The sequence below is a fragment of the Festucalex cinctus genome, chromosome 1 (assembly GCF_051991245.1).
Source record: "Festucalex cinctus isolate MCC-2025b chromosome 1, RoL_Fcin_1.0, whole genome shotgun sequence".
In the NCBI taxonomy this organism is placed as follows: domain Eukaryota; kingdom Metazoa; phylum Chordata; class Actinopteri; order Syngnathiformes; family Syngnathidae; genus Festucalex; species Festucalex cinctus.
The window spans coordinates 15,328,430-15,345,908 of record NC_135411.1 but is presented as its reverse complement, the minus strand read 5'-3'; the positions used below and the strand labels follow the sequence as shown (position 1 = coordinate 15,345,908).

At 39.7% G+C, this 17,479-nt stretch overlaps 1 protein-coding gene across 9 annotated transcripts in view; it reads left to right on the top strand.

Moving 5' to 3' along the window:
• adgrl2b.1 (adhesion G protein-coupled receptor L2b, tandem duplicate 1) overlaps positions 1-17,479 on the top strand; it is a 180,868-nt gene that overhangs the window by 67,277 nt on the left and 96,112 nt on the right. For all 9 annotated transcript variants that reach the window (XM_077518953.1, XM_077518999.1, XM_077518962.1 and 6 more), the window contains exon 3: positions 13,118-13,331. In XM_077518953.1, coding sequence (XP_077375079.1) covers positions 13,118-13,331 — 214 coding nt within the window. The remainder of the gene's footprint in view (positions 1-13,117; positions 13,332-17,479) is intronic.

Here is a 17,479-nt window from a genome sequence, read left to right as displayed (position 1 = left end):
TCAGGGTGTACCCCGCCTACTGCCCGAAGCCAGCTGGGATAGGCTCCAGCACCCCTATACCCTTGTGAGGAGTAAACGGTTAAGAAAATGGATGGATGGAAATTCATATTCCTCCAACTCAATATTAATCAGAACATAGTGCTTAGACTAGTGGGGCTGCATAGAGCATATTATCGGAAAGAAAATTTGGGGGTTGACAGAATTTGATTAGTGACTTGTTGGTGTTGATGGTGTGTTTTATATACGCCATACGTCACAGTATCTGAGCATGTTTTGAGCAAAACAAACATGATATTATGGAAAATGTGCAGTGTCCCCTTGCGTCAGTTTGGAAGTGGCTGGAAAAACGGCATCACTCAAATAAATAATCATAAAGTTCTTACTTCAGCAGGCGTCTTTTCCGAACCCGGAATCAAATCTTTTATGATCATGATTCATGGTGTTATTGCTTGGCCTGAGTTCATGCTCAAAACCATAAAATGGGTGTCATTGTAGAGTTGTGTTGTAATATCCCATCTCGCGGTATTAAAAACACATTTTGGCATCATTTATTTATTTATTTTTGCCTGAGTCATTGTCAAACCGGACTTTCAGCATAAATTGCTCGCTGGTAACAGAAGCAACGAGGCTCAAATCGCGCAGCTGCTTCGGCCGCTTTAACGCTTATTTTCTGCCTCAACAACCACGATGGCTTCCAAACACAAAACACGCCGCCCTCCTTCAAATCCGACTGCAGCTAAACAGACGCCTTATCGTGACTGCAGTTGCTGTTATCATGTCCCAAAAAAAAAAAGTCTTAAATCTCATGAGCCATCATCAAGTGAAGAGTGGATGTGAAAAATCAAGAAAAAAAAAAAAAAAGTATCACTTCCAGGTGTACATACTCAAAATGGGCCCACCTGAGGAATCTGTGTATCATTCACTTTCCATTTTCAGTTGGCAGATTATTATTATTGATATAAATGACTATTTTTAAAAATGTAATTTTAGGCTCAGATCAAAAGTATAAAATTGAAAAACGGGCTCTAGGACTGACTGAGTTTGATTTGAATATCTAATGGTCATGTTTACGTGACCTGGAACTTGGATTTCTAGCTTGTTAGCGGCCACAGTCAGTCCAGACCATGATGACAATCCATCAAATGATGCATTAGCCGTGTTATGTCAAGGCCAAATGCATATGAAGCGTTCTGACAAGGATATGCATTGCTGCGTTACAATTTCAATTACTACACTCCACAATTACAAAAAAACAGTATAATCGTAAAAAAGATTATTAATACAAATTTTTGAATTGTTTAAATACATTTGCACCTTTTTTAAATTATACAGCCAATTTAATAAATTGTGTTTCATTCAAAAGGAACTTGCATAATTATCTTTCAAAGAATATTTGTCTTAATATTTTGTATTTATTTTTCTAACATTTTTTTGTTTTGATTGTCCTACTACACTGCACATGCTGCACTCCAACTTCAAGTTTTTGCCAACATAAATAAATAAATAAATATATATTATTATAAATATATATTATTCTAAATTCTGTTTGGTCTAAAAGGAACTTACATATTTACAGTGTTTATTATTATTATTATATTATTATTATTTTTAAATGCTTTAACATTTTCTTGTTTTGTACCAAAAAAAAGTTCAAAACATTTTGAATAATCGTGATTTTAATTATTGCTAAAAATAATTGGGATTATTATTTTTTCTATAATCCAGAGGCCCTATGTATGTAGTAACTTCCTGGGGCCACGCCCACCAACCGACACATATACAGTAGGTTCATCACATATTATTGTGATGAAGCGATTGGTGCCATTTTGACATTTTTATCTCAGCCTAAAATTGAACTATTTTTCTCTTCATTTTTATGAAATAATCAGTCACTGTTCAGTTTTATGATTTTCAATGGTCAATGAATTGATAATGGAAAGAATGAATAATACATGGAATCTGAGTTAAGAGCTCGGTTTGAAATTGACGAATCCGTTCCCTTTCAACGATAGGCCGTTTTCTCCACAGCATTAGAATTAGGTAACGTCACGATGTAAACATCACAGAAGACAGCGCCGCATCGAACCCCAAATGGACTGGATGGATTTGTAAATAGCAGCTTTCTATTTTGGAATCCTCCTATCGCAATCTCGAGTGTCTGATAGCAGTCGTCTGGGAAAGGGCGGGCGCGGCTGCGGCTATTGTGGTCTTGTCTGACACCGTCTTTAGAAACAATTCCCAACAAGACAGGCCCGAAGCGGACGGATTTAAGTGTCACGGGAAACGCTAGCAAAATGTCTACCACTACTCTGCGAGTGTTTGGCCGCATGTCAACGCTTGAAATGAAATAAATGCGAGATATTGTGTTGTTGGTATTTGAAAAGCAGGTGTTGTTGTTTTTTTTTGTCCCAAATCTCCTCGCTCATCTCACACCCTGCCACTGGGCGTCATTCACATGTGGCAGCCGGTCATGCGTGGCACTGCCGGTAGACTTCTCGCAAATATGGGTTGTTTGGACATGAGGCTATTGCACGGTGTGTGGATTGTGAGGTGTGAGACTTCCACTACAATCGGGCCAAATTTGGTGAGCATGTCGCAAAGGATATCTTTTTATTATCCTGGGTGATTATCCTGTGTGTAAGGAAGACTTTTTTTTTTTTTTTTTTCTCTCCAGTATGCTCGAACCTGCTCTGTATTTAACAATGGCAAATGTGTGCGGTCAACACAGAGATGCGCCAAGCCATCATGGGCTCTGTGAATGTGACGCACGTGGTTGTGTTTTGGAGTGTTTGTATACTTTGTTGCTTCTGATAAGTGGTTAGCACTCTTACTGGTTTTCTTCCTGCTTTTGTTGCTTTCATAGGGTTGCGGCAAACTTTTTTTTCTGAATGAAGGACTTTGATTTACTTTACATTACTTTACATTTACATCAGCTTAGCAATTAGCTGCCATAGCTGCCATATGAAAGACAGTAAGCACAAGACAGTATTAAATCTGTGTCATGGCTGTCATGGCTAGCAATATTAAAACTCATGTGCTTCCAAAAACGTATAAATGCATTCTATTTTAAATGTATTAAGTGTCCCAAAGACATATTTATACGCTTTTCTGTTTTTGTTTTTGTTTTTTAGTGCTAGCGCATACAGAAGGTTTTGATGCAGCCTCTCAACTGCAGAGAACGGGTGAAAAAAAAAAGGTAGTAAGTACAAAAATGGCCAGCAGGTGGCAGCAGAGTATAAGAGATCAACTGGGGCCATGATTAAAACAAGCTGTTTCCCCACAATTCTGAGCAGATAGAAGACAGAAGCAGATAGAATGATACTTTTTTTTTCTTCCTGATGAAAGAAGAGACTCTAATCTTTCTTTTGGTAGTTTTTATAGCAATAGAACACAATATTCTGTGGGCATTGCAAAATCAGTCAAAATGCAGTAAAACAGCCGGGAGCAAAGGGGGTTGCTTCAGTGAAAATGGCTGGGAGTGAATGAGTTAAAAACTAGCTAGCAACTAGCTAGCTAAAAACAAAACAAAACTTGTGCAGTAATAATTCAGTGGTTATACAGGCACTGTTGAACTTGTCTGCATCGTTCGTTTCCTTAGAAGAAAATTATTGATGTTGCACTTTGCTGTAAAGGAAAGATTCAAGCTGATGTTTCATGGATATGTTGCTGTTCAAATAAAACAAGCAGCTTTGCAGTTTGTTTGCACCCAATGTGACCAAACCTAAATTTAAAACCAAGGTATGTAGCAAATCATGTTTTTGGTGTTACCGTTTATACCTTATGGCCGTATCCCACTGAGGGGTGAACATTTGCAAACATTGGCGAAGGTAGTGAATGCGCGCTCCCGTCATGGTTATTCAGGGTTTGTTCGCTAAATGTTTGCAGTCTTATTGGTCTTTCTTGTCTCCTGTAATAACTTTCCTTCCTTTCCTCGACAAGACAGACCATTAAAACACTTGGCAAATATTTAGCGAATGTTTACGAACTTGAATGAACCCTGAAATGAAATCAACATTTGCAAGTGTACGAAATGTTCACCTCTTAGTGGAATCTAGGCTTCAGCAATTTTACATTGTGGTGTCGCCCTTTTATGAAAACAAGTTTGTCACCGGCCACTTACTGATGCGTTAGCTTCTCCTGTTAGCCACCGACTAGCTAGCTGCCATATTGCCTGCCACTTGTAAACAAAAGATGTTTTTATATTTTACATTACATTATTCCTTTTCTCATTGTTTTCTTGGTTTGACAGTGAACTTATGTCTAAAAATTTTGACCGATGTCACGGAAATGGATTGTGTTAGTGCGTCAAAGTACCGCCACATATTTGAGTTGCTGCTACTTTATTCCCCTACTATCAAGAATTCAATCATGTTTGTCCTACTTTTCTCATTCCCGTCGGAAATCTCCATTCCAAAAGAAAAAAAAATAATAAAATGTACTCCCCTGACCGCTCCGGATATGGGATTATAGAGGCATTCCCGGGCCGTTGGAGGCCAAGCTTGACTCTCAGATCTCCTCTTGGGCTCCCAGTATTATTTTGAAGCAAACAACATAAAAAGACAAACAATCTTCAAGTGCCCCCGCTGTGGCCGCGGCGGGGGCGCTCTTATTTGACTAAAGGCTACACCCTCCTTTATGCCCACAAAAAGAGTGTCCCCGTCAAAGGAACAATGGGGGCCAGACGCGGGGGGAAACGGGGCCCATTTGCATGCAGCTGTTTGCCGTTTCCAAGACCACAAAGGCCAATCAAAGGAAGCTTAATGGGGGATGACAAGCGTCAAGCAATGCTTCTACGCTCCGTCTGTGTCAGTCCTCACCGCTCTGTCTAACATCGAAAAACTGTACCACTTTTTTTTTTTTTTTTTTAAACATTCCACTCTTCCTTGTATATCCTTAGGCGGTTAGGCTTAAAAGGTCCGCCATGACTCCACCCGAGATGAACTTGGAGATGGATACGCACGGTCCGGCGGCTGCGCTGGCCAAATGGCAATATTTCGACATTCATTATCTTTTCATTTCACCTGCGGGGGTTTTAAACGCCCCACGGTGCACACGGGATGTTTTGAGATGCGCCCATCTGAGCTACCCGAGCTACTTCCAATTTCAAGGGTGTTGATCGAAAACAAAATATGTATTAGGAGGGGGGATTTTCAGCAGTGAATTATAGTCTGTCAACTGAAGACGTAAGGGGGGGAAAAAGAAATCCCTGAATGCAACGTAGAGAGGAGCGTTCCCGGGCCTGGCTTGGCTCTGCCGAGCTCAATAGAAGGCTTAGCAGGCAGGTCAGAGGGAGGATTCTGAAAAGCTACTTTGCCCACAGTCACTCACTGACCAGAATGCATGATAAGGCTTCATGTCAACAGGGCCACAAATAGGGATCACAGCCAATTATAGCCAAGGCAAAGTGGTTGCCATAGCGATTACACAAAACGCAGTATTCAATTCCCTCACCGATTGTATAAATTCATGTTAATCTGGGCTACAGATAAAGATCGTCCAAAGACTTTTATTTTTATTTTTCCGCCTACACAAAGGGATTATGGATGGATGTTTTTCCCTTTACAGTCATCTTGATAACATTTCCCCTCACAGCTTGTGACCTTTTGTCACCTGTCGTCATCCAAACTTGAGTAGCCCATCAAAACACTAAATGAGAAGATGTTCATACATCACTGGGATGCCGGAATTTTGCGCGCATCATCTTGCCCACCTTTTTAAAGTCTCGGTCAACTGGAACGCAGACGACCGGGAAGCTGTGAGAACTCGAGTTAAACATTACTTCCACAACAGGAATGACTGAAAATGTGGAAAACGTCTACCAAAGTCATATTTTCAGGAATCTTCATACCCAGCTAACCTAGTACCAACTAATAAACCAACCACCCAAATGGGGTGAAAAGAACAACTCTCACCTTTTCTCACTTATTTCCACTTTTCTGCAACTAGTGACCAATAACTAATTATTATCAAAATATGGCAAGAAGCCAGGCAGACTGAACAGAACATCGCGTAACATAAATATGGACATAACCCAACATTGACGAGCAATCACCGGTCAAGTTTTGCTGGTTTAAGCCACAATCTCAAGTCTCTACTTCATGTAGAACTAGAGTAAGTGCAATTTCTGGGGAAATTGTGTGGGAATGCTGAAAGCTGAATGCTGAAAGCTGAATGCTAATAGCTGAATGCTTATGAAGTAAATTGAAAGATAAATTATGTGAAAATTAGAAAGTTTTAACTGGAGTTCTGAAGAACTGCAATCTGTCTAAAGTGGGATTTAATCGTTTCAGAGAAATTATAATCCATTTCCTGATACGATAGTCAGTTGGTATCGAACCACCAAATGTACTAAAATGTGCTACAGGTCCAGGTAGGGTTTGATCCAGGTCATCTGTGGGGGAAAAATTTCCTCTAAGGACTGAGATAACTTGCCTTGTTCAGATTCATGGCTCATGTGCCGTATTTATTTTGAAAAGTGTCGTCTGAAACAGCAACATGCATTTAATCATTTCAGTGAAATTATCCATTTTCTGATCAGATAGTCTGTTGGTATCAAACCATCGAAAGTACTAAAATGTGGTCCAAGCAGGGTTTGATCCCAGTTTCTCCATGAAAGAGGAAATTGCTCTAAGGACTGAGCTAACGTGCCTTGTTCAAATTCATGGTTAATGGCGTTTGTATTTTAAAAATAGCCATCTGATGAAAGCCAACATGCATTTAATCATTTTAGTGAAATTGTAATGCATTTCCTGATAGTCCGTTGGTAAACATTCATATCATTAAGCATAATTGCCACGGATATATTTGCAATGTACAGTCGGAGGTGGGATTCGAACCCGGGACCTCCTGGTTACTGGACAACGCACTTAACCAAGTGCTTCACTGAGCAGTATGAGAGAGTTGGTAATGATGATCAGTTGTATGTATGGAAGTGGGCGTGGAAAGTGGGACTTAGAAAAAGTTCAATGTCAGTCCCATTGAAAATGAATGGGGAAAAGTTGATATTAAACGTTAAATTGTGCGAGTACTGCAAGTAATGTGGAAACAGATGATATATACCCCGGAAGGCGTTAATTTTTTAAGCAAGTTGAAATTTGAACGGTGTCAATCTGAATTCTTATGTGGGGAGTTGTTTCTCGGCAAAAAAGTGAGGAGAATAAAAATACGAATAACTTATGTGGGATGCTTTCAGCATTCCCACAATTATCTATTTTACTTCATAGGAAAGTCATGTACAGTAAGTTCTGCACCACAGATTGTTCCAGTGCTGCTGTTTTGGGTAGTAAACTGTCTCAGCAGTTAACTATTGAATGTCCATTGGTGAACAATAGTGTGCGATAATTACAGTTAGGAAATGGAGCGCGTTTATTTGTTCAAATGGACGCACCCGAGCGACTAATTAGGACAGTGTTGTCCAACCTTTACTGAGCCAAGGCACATACTGTAACTTATTTTTAGTGCTGTCACTATCAAATATTTTTGGTCAATTGATTAATCTGTTGATTTATTCAATTGATTAGTCGTTTTCATTTTAATTTTGCATTAAAATGTATTAAAAAAGAAATTACTGCTTATTAACCAGTAATTGGTGTTTATTTCATACTTCGTATTCGTATAGTGATTATTTAAAAAAAAAAAAGGGGGGGGGTGGTGTTGATGTTGTACTATATTACCCATTTGGTCATTGTTTTCCAAAGTACTGTAAAAAAAAAAAGATGTTTGCAAAATCTCATTTTGCTTAAACACAGAAGATAATCTTCCTTCGTGAAGGACTACAGAAATCGGTAAACAATTACTGTTGGTATGCTTAAATCAAAGGATTTGGACAATTTTAAATTTAAAAACGGCTCTAAACGATTACTCGATTATTAAAATAGTTGTTGATTAATTTGGTAATCGATTACTTGTCGACTAATCGATTAATTTGGACAGCTCTACTTATTTTATCAAAAAGCTCATGCCACATGACCAAACAAAAATGTACTAAAAATACCGAAATAATGATTGTCTTGTCTCAGTTTAGTTACTTAAAAGTATTATTCTGTTGTTTGAAAGGCAACAGGTGGATGGATACAAAGCTTAAGTGTAACTTCTACCATCTAGTCAAAGGCAGTAGTAAAGATTAGGGGTGTTAAAAAAAAATCGATTCGGTAGAATCGATTTTATTTTATTTATTTATTTATTTATTATTATTATTTTTAGGATTCACACCTTGAGCATGGAAGAATGTTATATGAACGGAACATTAAGCCTTAATATTTTATTTTAATGCTGTTCAAACATGAAACAGATTACAACCTCTATAAGACTGAAATTTCAGATAAATAAATAATACATTTTCATATAAATCTTACACTCTACAAGCTTACTGATTAGTATTTTCTAAATTTGAATGAAAAAAAATCGCAACAATCGACTTATAAATTCGTATCGGGATTAATCGGTATCGAATCGAATCGTGACCTGTGAATCGTGATACGAATCGAATCGTCAGGTACTAGGCAATTCACACCCCTAGTAAAGATGATGACTTGTCTCACGTTATATGGAGACAATGTCAGTAGCGACTTTGCTATTTGCCATTGTCATTCTATTCAATTTTAAATTCCAGACTTATGTGAAAGTCCAATGTACCGCTAAGCAAAGGCGTGCCACAAATCATCAATCCCTCATATTTGGCCGATGGCTCCTTCTTTAAAATAACATGCGTGTCAATGCGAGTGGATTCTGCTTAGCTCCGCTGTTTATCACCTCATTAGGAGACGTCGGCAGAACCGAACAGTACGTGGGGAGCTGCGGGGTCAGTCCATCTATCCCAATAACAACCACAATTACCCGCAGCGTCCGCAGAACCCGGGCGGGATGGCGGCTGATAAAACACAGAGTGGAGTCGGCGGCTTAACCGCCAAGACTAATGATCAGCGCGCCTGCCATTCCTCACGGAGGGAGTGACGGGTTTATCACAGCAGCCAAGGAAGGAATGCATTTCACAGGGTATTAAAATTCGAAAGGGGATCCGTCGCGCGGGGGAACGTACGTCATCTGCCATTGTGACCTCTTTTTTTTTTTTTTTTTTTTTGTTCCCGAGCTGGCCACTCGCCGTTCAGCACATCCATCAGAGCTCGAAGGCAAGATGGCATCGCTGTCGTAAACGGAGGCCCGGCTATTGATTAGCTCGGTGCCGCGCCGACCCCCTCCCTCCACACCCACGCGGATCATTCTGGTCAGAGGCTTACGCCACATCAATTAGGAGGAGGTTTCTCGCCATCTAAAGGACAAATTGATTCTTCCTCATCTTGGTTTCATTCATGACTTTCTTGTTGACCTGTACTTTGAACACATACTGACAGATTTGGCATAACAATATAATGCATGTATTAGGGGTGCTAAAATTAGTGTGTTAATTTTGAGATCATTTAAAGTTCCTTTAACGCCACAAATTTTTTTTAGCGCACAATTAATAACCGGCCATTACTTTGACAGCCTGTACTGGGGGATTCTCGTCGCAGCGCAGCAGACACGTCCACGTCAAAATTTAGCAGTAATAAATGTAATAATAATGCATATATTTGTGGAGACTGGGGCCAGGTTGTATTTTGCAATTTACTTCATGTTAAAGATTAGACAGCTCTTAAAGGGATACTTCACTTATTTAGACCATTATAGCAATAAAAAGTTCATATTTTGTCTCTAATTAATTTGATACTTTCATTATTTTTCACGTCCAATTAGTACCTTTAAAAACACATTTTGCTACTTGATGTCGACTGGAAATGACATCACAAGGGCTCAGGTAACCAATCACAGCTCACCTGTTTTCTAGGTTTGGTCACGTGACATTCACCAGCTGAGCTGTGATTGGTTACCTGAGCCCTTGTGATGTCATTTTCAGTCGACGGCAAGTTTCAATAAAGGTAATTGGACATGAAAAATAATGAAAGTATTAAATCAATTAGAGACGAAATATTAACTTTTTATTGCTATAATGGGCTAAATAAGTGAAGTATCCCTTTAATATGTAAAGAAAAATGCACTGCACTGTCACCATGTTAAAAATGCAATTATGACATCTAGTGGCAGAAAAATGACTTCAACACAAATCAAAATCATACGCGTTTTTTTTAGTGGAGTACATCTTCGTAATTTTTTTGTAATTTTATTATTCAATCACGAAAAATGCAGCCCTATTTCTATTAGTTTAACATTTTTTCACTTTTATCTTAAGATTGTGAAAACTTAGAAAAAAAACATTTTATTGTACATTTAGTGATAAATTGTAAGTTACTGAAGTACTACTGAAGTTATGCTTTTAATCTTAATCTTAAACTTCAATCACCTGACACCCCTAGAATTTAAAATAATGTTTTAATTAATAAATAAATTAATTAATTCATGAATTAATTAATTTATTTTATTTTTAATTTCAAGGCGCAATTATAAGCCAAAAACAGTAAAAATATTTCTGATGTATGCACCGATCCTAAATCCTAAAAAGCTCTTATTGACCATATTTCTTTCGTGTACCCGACTGTTAAGAGAACGGATTCTCTGCGACTCCCATACATGTGCTCCGGCACATGAGGGTGCTGTGAGAGATCAGGTGTGCCACAAGAAATTTTCCAATTTCATCTAATTGGTATGAAAGCTATTGAATTATTTATCGACTAGGAAACCGTGTACGTGCCTCTGTAGTTGCTGCTGTTTCGGTTAGCGCCACAGTCAGCAAACGGGCTCAGAAGCTAACTCTATGAAGCGAGACATTTCTTAATGAGGTGATAAAAAGCGGAGCGAAGTAGAATCTACTTGCCTTCATGTTATTTTCAAGAAACATTTGGCCTCCTTCCACGACGAGCGTGCGCGGTCCTCGCCGTCGTCTCCGCAGCGTTTTATTTTCCGCCGTTGCAGTTTTTGTCATGGTGACGGGCGGACTAGCTAGCGTCTGGCCTTTTCCAGAGGAATTTGAAGTCGCTTGGGAACTTTGAGCGTTTCAAGCAACGCTAATTGCGTCGGGCTGCGGCTGTCAAAAGCGCGAGGGTAATTAGAGTGAGGGGGCAAAATGAACCCGGGGTGGTAAGTGCTGCCGCGTGACAAAGCTCGGGTTGGCCAATGGGGCTGCGCGAAAGGTAGCAGAGTGAAGGAGGGGCTAATTAGGAGCGAGAGAAAATACCGACGCCGGCTACCCCCTCGGGGGCCCGCGATTGCAGCAAACAGCGGCGATTATTGACAGTTCACGCAGCTCTCTGCTTGCACTCCGTAAATGGAACACATTTACATGTTCTACTTAGACTCTACCTAATTGTATTTTTTTTCTTCTTCTTCTTCACAGAGTTGCAGACAGCTGCATTTTTTAAAAACTTTGGATCATTCCAACCCCAGATAATAGATTTGCTATTCCCTTTTTTTCCCTCACGTCTTTTCTTCTCCCTCTATAGCCCACTCTCTCTTTGTGAAATGGCGTTTTATTATTCAGACAAGAGAATACTCCGTAATAGCCTATTTCACTCTAATGTCCTGGAAGGAGGGTCATTTTTGCAATGAAAAAGCTCATTTTCTCCCCCGCTTAGTGCACTTATTTGGCCACACTCACATCCTCGCTTTTTTTTTTTTTTTTTTTTTTCCATGTATGGATTTTTCGTCGTGTGTGAACTCCACTTTCAACTGACTATCCTGTTAAAAAAATATTTTACACTCAGTTCTTCATGTATTTTTGGTCTTTTCTCGTCATCTTGCTTTGCAGAGCAAACAAAACAAACACTCTCGAAGTCCAAGGATAGGAATCGATGCTCTCTTAAGGGATGCCGTCTTACTGCACTTCTATTTACTCAACATTCTATGAGGTTACCCTTCGACTCCAGTGACTTAGATTTTGATCTTTTAGCCAACAAATAATTTGTTCTTCCCTTTATGCCGTCAGCGACCGAAATGTCGCGGTTAGCACTGGACGGCTGGCGCCTATTTATAGACCCCTTCAGAGTTTGTAAACAATGTGACACAATTTAAAGGGCGGGGATTAGCTCAAGGCAAAAACACCTCAGTGGCGGGTTCCAACACCGGTCAGCATATTTTCACAGAAAGTTCACGTCGGAATGGACTCTGAAAACGGCCATTTGAGTTAATATTTGAGTAAACTGACTCTCCACGACCGTGAATGTTACTTTAAAAAGTTAACTCTGACTGATGGGACAATATTTACTGACCCCTACGCACTCGATAGACGATTTAACAGGACTACCCACCATGCAATGGCCGGACATTTAAATCTACCTTATAGAAAAACTGAGCGTTTATACTCAAGATAAACTGAAGGCCTATAAATCATTACATGTCTACAACTAACTACGTCTTGAATGGACGTGTTCAAAATTTAGAATATAACAACTTGAGCGAGGACGTTTGTGTCGTGCGGTCGCAAGTGCTGCCAAGTCAACGCAAGGGACAGAAGACGAGGATATACGAGGCATGTACCTCTCCGACAAAAATTTGACAAGAAGTTATCAGAACCATTGTGGGGGCTTTCGCCTCAACAAAACTGAAACATACAGCTAACGTTTGGTTAGCTAACGGTTAGCATTCGCGCATGTAGCATGTAAACACGGACTTTTTGTAAGTCCGTGCATGTAAAAAGAATCCCACAAATAATGACTAATTTAAGTAACTTCAATCACAACTAAGTCTAGCCCATATCATTGTCCAGGCTGAATCTGATAAAAAATCTTGCCTGATATGAAGTGTGCGCTGCAAACACGAGCATTGTTGATGATAGCCTCAGTCCTGTCCTTTCGCCTAATCGCGTTTAACCACAGCTGTCTGCGATTACTCTGACTGGCAGAGGCTGGGATGCGATAGAATTTCAAGTTTTTCTTGGTGCTTTTACGGTTCTGGCAACCAAAAACATAACAAGACGACATTTTCTACAGACAACCAGCGTTATTTACTTCTAGCTACACTTCTGTTGCCTCCAGCCGCAAGTTGTTTTTGCCTCCAGTAAACACCGTGACGTCATTGTGATGTAGGCCATGAAAGGCTCTATTTGATGTCTTTCTTTCTTAACCACGTGGTTTGAGGTTCACGCGGTAGCCGAGCTTGTAAATAATTTTTGCCTTGCGTTTCCTCTCAGGGTTCAGCCGAGCCGCCCTGCCCTTCGGCCTGGTCCGGCGGGAGCTCTCGTGCGAGGGCTACGCCATCGACCTCCGCTGCCCCGGCAGCGACGTCATCATGATCGAGACGGCCAACTACGGTCGGACTGACGACAAGATCTGCGACGCTGACCCGTTCCAGATGGAGAACGTCAACTGCTACCTCCCAGACGCTTACAAGATTATATCACAAAGGTGCGTGAGAGGAGACGGGTGGAGTTTGACATAAAACTCATAAAAATGTTTTTCCCCCCTCAGTATAGCGGATGTTTTATCCACATAACACGACATATTTCTTTTTTTCTATCATCTAGTTGGATCGTGACAGGATAACGTTGGATTTTGAAGTTGTCTGTCTTGTTTTGTTTTTAACAATAATTGACACTGAAACTCTTTCACACAGAGATCCTGGAAAAAAAAAATCAGAGCTTGAGACTTTAACAAAATTTTAACAAAAGTATTTTCCGGTTTGCAGTGTATAAAGCAAGCAAATCTTTAAAGGCACACTTGAGTGAGTTTGGTGTGGAAAAATCCCATCCCAGTACGTCTGGGATGTATGAGAACGGAGATTGTGAGCGTCATAAATGTTCATCTGGATGAAAGGATTGATAGGATATGAGAAAATTCCTTAAGTGGCAATTGAGATATGTCATGGTAGCGTAAAAAGTTTACCTTGAAATTGGTATTCAATTCAATTCCATTGGATGTGCCCCAATACACTGATAGGTGAAGTACATACATTCATGACTAACCAAACAACACAAAAAAACAAACAAAAAACAAACAAAAAAAAAGAACATGCTGGAAATTTAAACTACACCAAAAACATAGACAATTAAATTTGGTCTAAATTTGCTACATCAGAAATGTGCTAATCAATAAATAAGCTAATTAAGTGCAGACAGCCACCAGTAGAAGGCTTAAAATTGACAAAAACATTTTAACTCTTGGAGGAGGTGGAGTTTTCAGAATATTAATAAAAATGAAAAATGCAAATTGTGGCTAGGGAAAAAGTTTTGTGAATAAACAATTTTGACAGGATATTACTTCACATGTACATAGTATTTTCACAAAAAAAGGCAGTGGACAATAAAGTCAGGTGTGGTGTTGGTGGGTGGGGGAGTGTACAAAGAAATTGAAATATTTCTGGAATTAATAAAAGAAGCGTACGGTTAGCTGAGTGTCTTGTGGCAGAGAGACGTTTTCATACGACGTACATCTCATGGCACGTCTCCTCTCAATATTGTAAAAATAAAAACCGAATGTAAACGGGCATTTTGCACATTTTCACCAAATTAGCTTAAAAATTTCAAACCATTTGGATGGAAGCCCCATTATTTTCTCATAACTTTACCCTCTCCCACACTCTTTCAACACATTTAAACTCATTAAAACACACTTGTGAATATCCCTTAGCATCTGTTCGCACTCCCTCGCTAACAGTTCTCCAATCCAAAGAGTCAGAATGAGCTTTCTTTCTCACTGTTTATCACTCCCAGTTATATTTACTGTAAAACTAGCACAAAACAAAAGAGAATTAAACATAAAATTTTCAACCAAATGGTATAATTTCATCTAAATTCTGCTAGCTTAATGCTAATGTAGCACTGCTAACATAATGTGAAATGCCATTGACAGCATAACATAAATTAGCATAGGTGTACATAATTCTAACCCTTCAAATAACACACAAAGCATCAACACTTACAGAGAAACATTTTTTAGAGCTATTTATTCTGTAACAATAAAAAGGCTTTATCTATTTCTTGTTGTTCATCACGCGTGTGTCTCTATTAGTAAAGCTCACTTTGAAGGTGCGTAACTCTAAATTCAGACTTGCCTATATACCGTAAAAATGATGAAAAATGATCTCTACAAAATATGCAGCATTGTATTTAATTTGATGTTGTTGATGAGTCATGTTTTCCGTCAGTGTAAACGCAGCTGTATCAGCTGTGCATCACTTGGACTATACACGGAAATAGACGGCCAGCTATAGGCATTCAATCTGAATTGGGCACTTAAACCTGAAGCGTCATTCCAGCCTTCGATATCCACTGCTACACATTGCGGTTATCTACAACCGTTCATTTGTGGTTTCTGTAGATTGCATTCAAATTCTTTCCCCACCAAAACTGATTGGATTAATTCGAGACAGGCAGGAATTGACATCCCTTTGCAGCGTGCTGCCACAGCCGTTTGAGTTATTAAAATGAGTGCAACTCCCACAGACTGCGTGTGAGTCACCCAAAAGCCTCCTAATTCCCCATCCGGGGCGCCCGGCTTGCTTTGTTCAAACACTTGTACCGCATTGAAGTGGCTGTGCCTCAGGTAGCAGGCAATGCTCATCACGCCGCCTTTCATCCCGCTTACCCTCTCACAGGATGTTGCCGCTCTGTCAAGCGGCGGCGGCGGCAACACTTCACCGCGCTCGCCACCCCCAGAGGTGTGTGTATTTTTAAAGGCCAGCGGATGAACTATTCATAAATAGTAACCAGCAAAGTTCAGCTTGTACGCACCGAGCGCTGTCCTCTTCAGCTCAATTCTCGCTATCTGCCACCCTTTCGTCATGACGTCGCTCGGAAATAGATCCGAGACCCGCCGTCTCACCCTGTCCTTCTGAATTTACATCCCGAGTGCCTGTTTCTGACGGCATCTGCGCACCCCCGCCTCGGGTCGGCCGCGGCCCGCCACGCCACACACCTCATCTGTCGACGAGTTAAACTCTCGACTCGGCTTCAAAACCATATCGCTGACGAAATCTCCCTCGGGAGCCCGTGAGCGACGGCAAGAAGCAACCATCCGGATTTATTCCGACGATTGAGATCATCAGGATCAGAGGGAGTGACCGTAATTACGGCTGATGTGATGACAACGGCGCAAAAAGCTTTGCTCAACTTTATTTCAGCTTCCTTGGAACTTTGCAGAACAGAGACTAAAAAAGACTAACTAAAACAAAGAAATCTTGTTTGAGAGGGACACACGTATCATTAATTGAGTCAAATTTGAGCATTTTCCATTCCTTGATTTCAAAGTCAGCAAAAGCCTGATTACTACATGTCACTGGATGATTATCCTGAGCGATTTGTCCTGTTGTGTGGGGTGTATTAAGACTGTTTGTTTTTTCCCATCTGCGGTCTGATCTGAAAACATCCGGGGTCAACATTTGTAAATGTTAAATGTGTTCAACATTTACGAGTGTGAATCCTTTACTTTGGTTGGCTCTAGGCACGGTTCGATATTACATTCAGACAGTATGATAACCATATAAACATATTTGGGTGATTATAAACATTTATAAACATTTTTTTCCCATTGAACACAATATTAACATTCTCAGTAAGTCACAGTGTCCCCTCACCGGTAAACTATTTGTAGAACAGACCTGTGGGCTACTCATGTTGTCCTTGGGACTGACTAGTACCTGCTGTTGCCATTATTTATTTATTTATTTATTTATTTAGTTTTAAAAATAATGCATATTGAGTATAACGCTTTAGGCATGCTCCCTCCCTCCTTGTTGTGTAAAGTGGAGACACTCTTTTTCTTACTCAACTCTGCAACAACCAATCATATAGTGTCCTGCGTAGATGTTTCCTCAAAAAAAGAGAAGAGCAATAGACACCTTAATTTTTTTTTAGTCTTTTTTTTTTTTTTAAACACTATAAAGTGTCCTCTGATAGCTGAGTTCGCACATGTGAATTTTAAAATGTGAGAGACCCTAAAAAAAATACCAATATGTGTGTGCTTACTGCTCTTAATATGTGTGGCATACTTGTGTAGGAATATTTATAAATATAAGTTATAATATAATTTTATATTATATATTTTATATATTATAAATTTCTCAGAGGGAGCCATCCCAAAGGGATCAATAAAGTCAAGTCTAAGTCTAAATCTGTCTAATACATTTTCTGCAACGAAGAATTGCTTCTGCTTGCAATGAAAAATGCTTTGCTCTGTTCCACACTCACATTCACATAGCCTAGCTATATGTTATCTTAACAGAAGATGACTCCAGAAGCTCAAGAACCAGAACATCTAACGCAGCAGAGTGGTTAGAGCCAGTCTGCTGAGGCGGCCTATTTTCTGTTAGGAAATGATTGCAAATTTGACCACACATGTACTTTGCAATCTTCCACTCACATGCACACACACATAGACAAACAAATACACTATGTTTTGCATTTGCATTATTAGGATTGGAACACCTATGTAACTAGGGGAGTGAAAACCAAATACAAAGAGAGGGTGAGGAGGGGATTTTTTTTCAGGTCGTGCATTAGTGAATTGTATCAGTCAGTTCCTCTCCTCACGAGCGTTGAACTGTCTTCTCTCCTTTT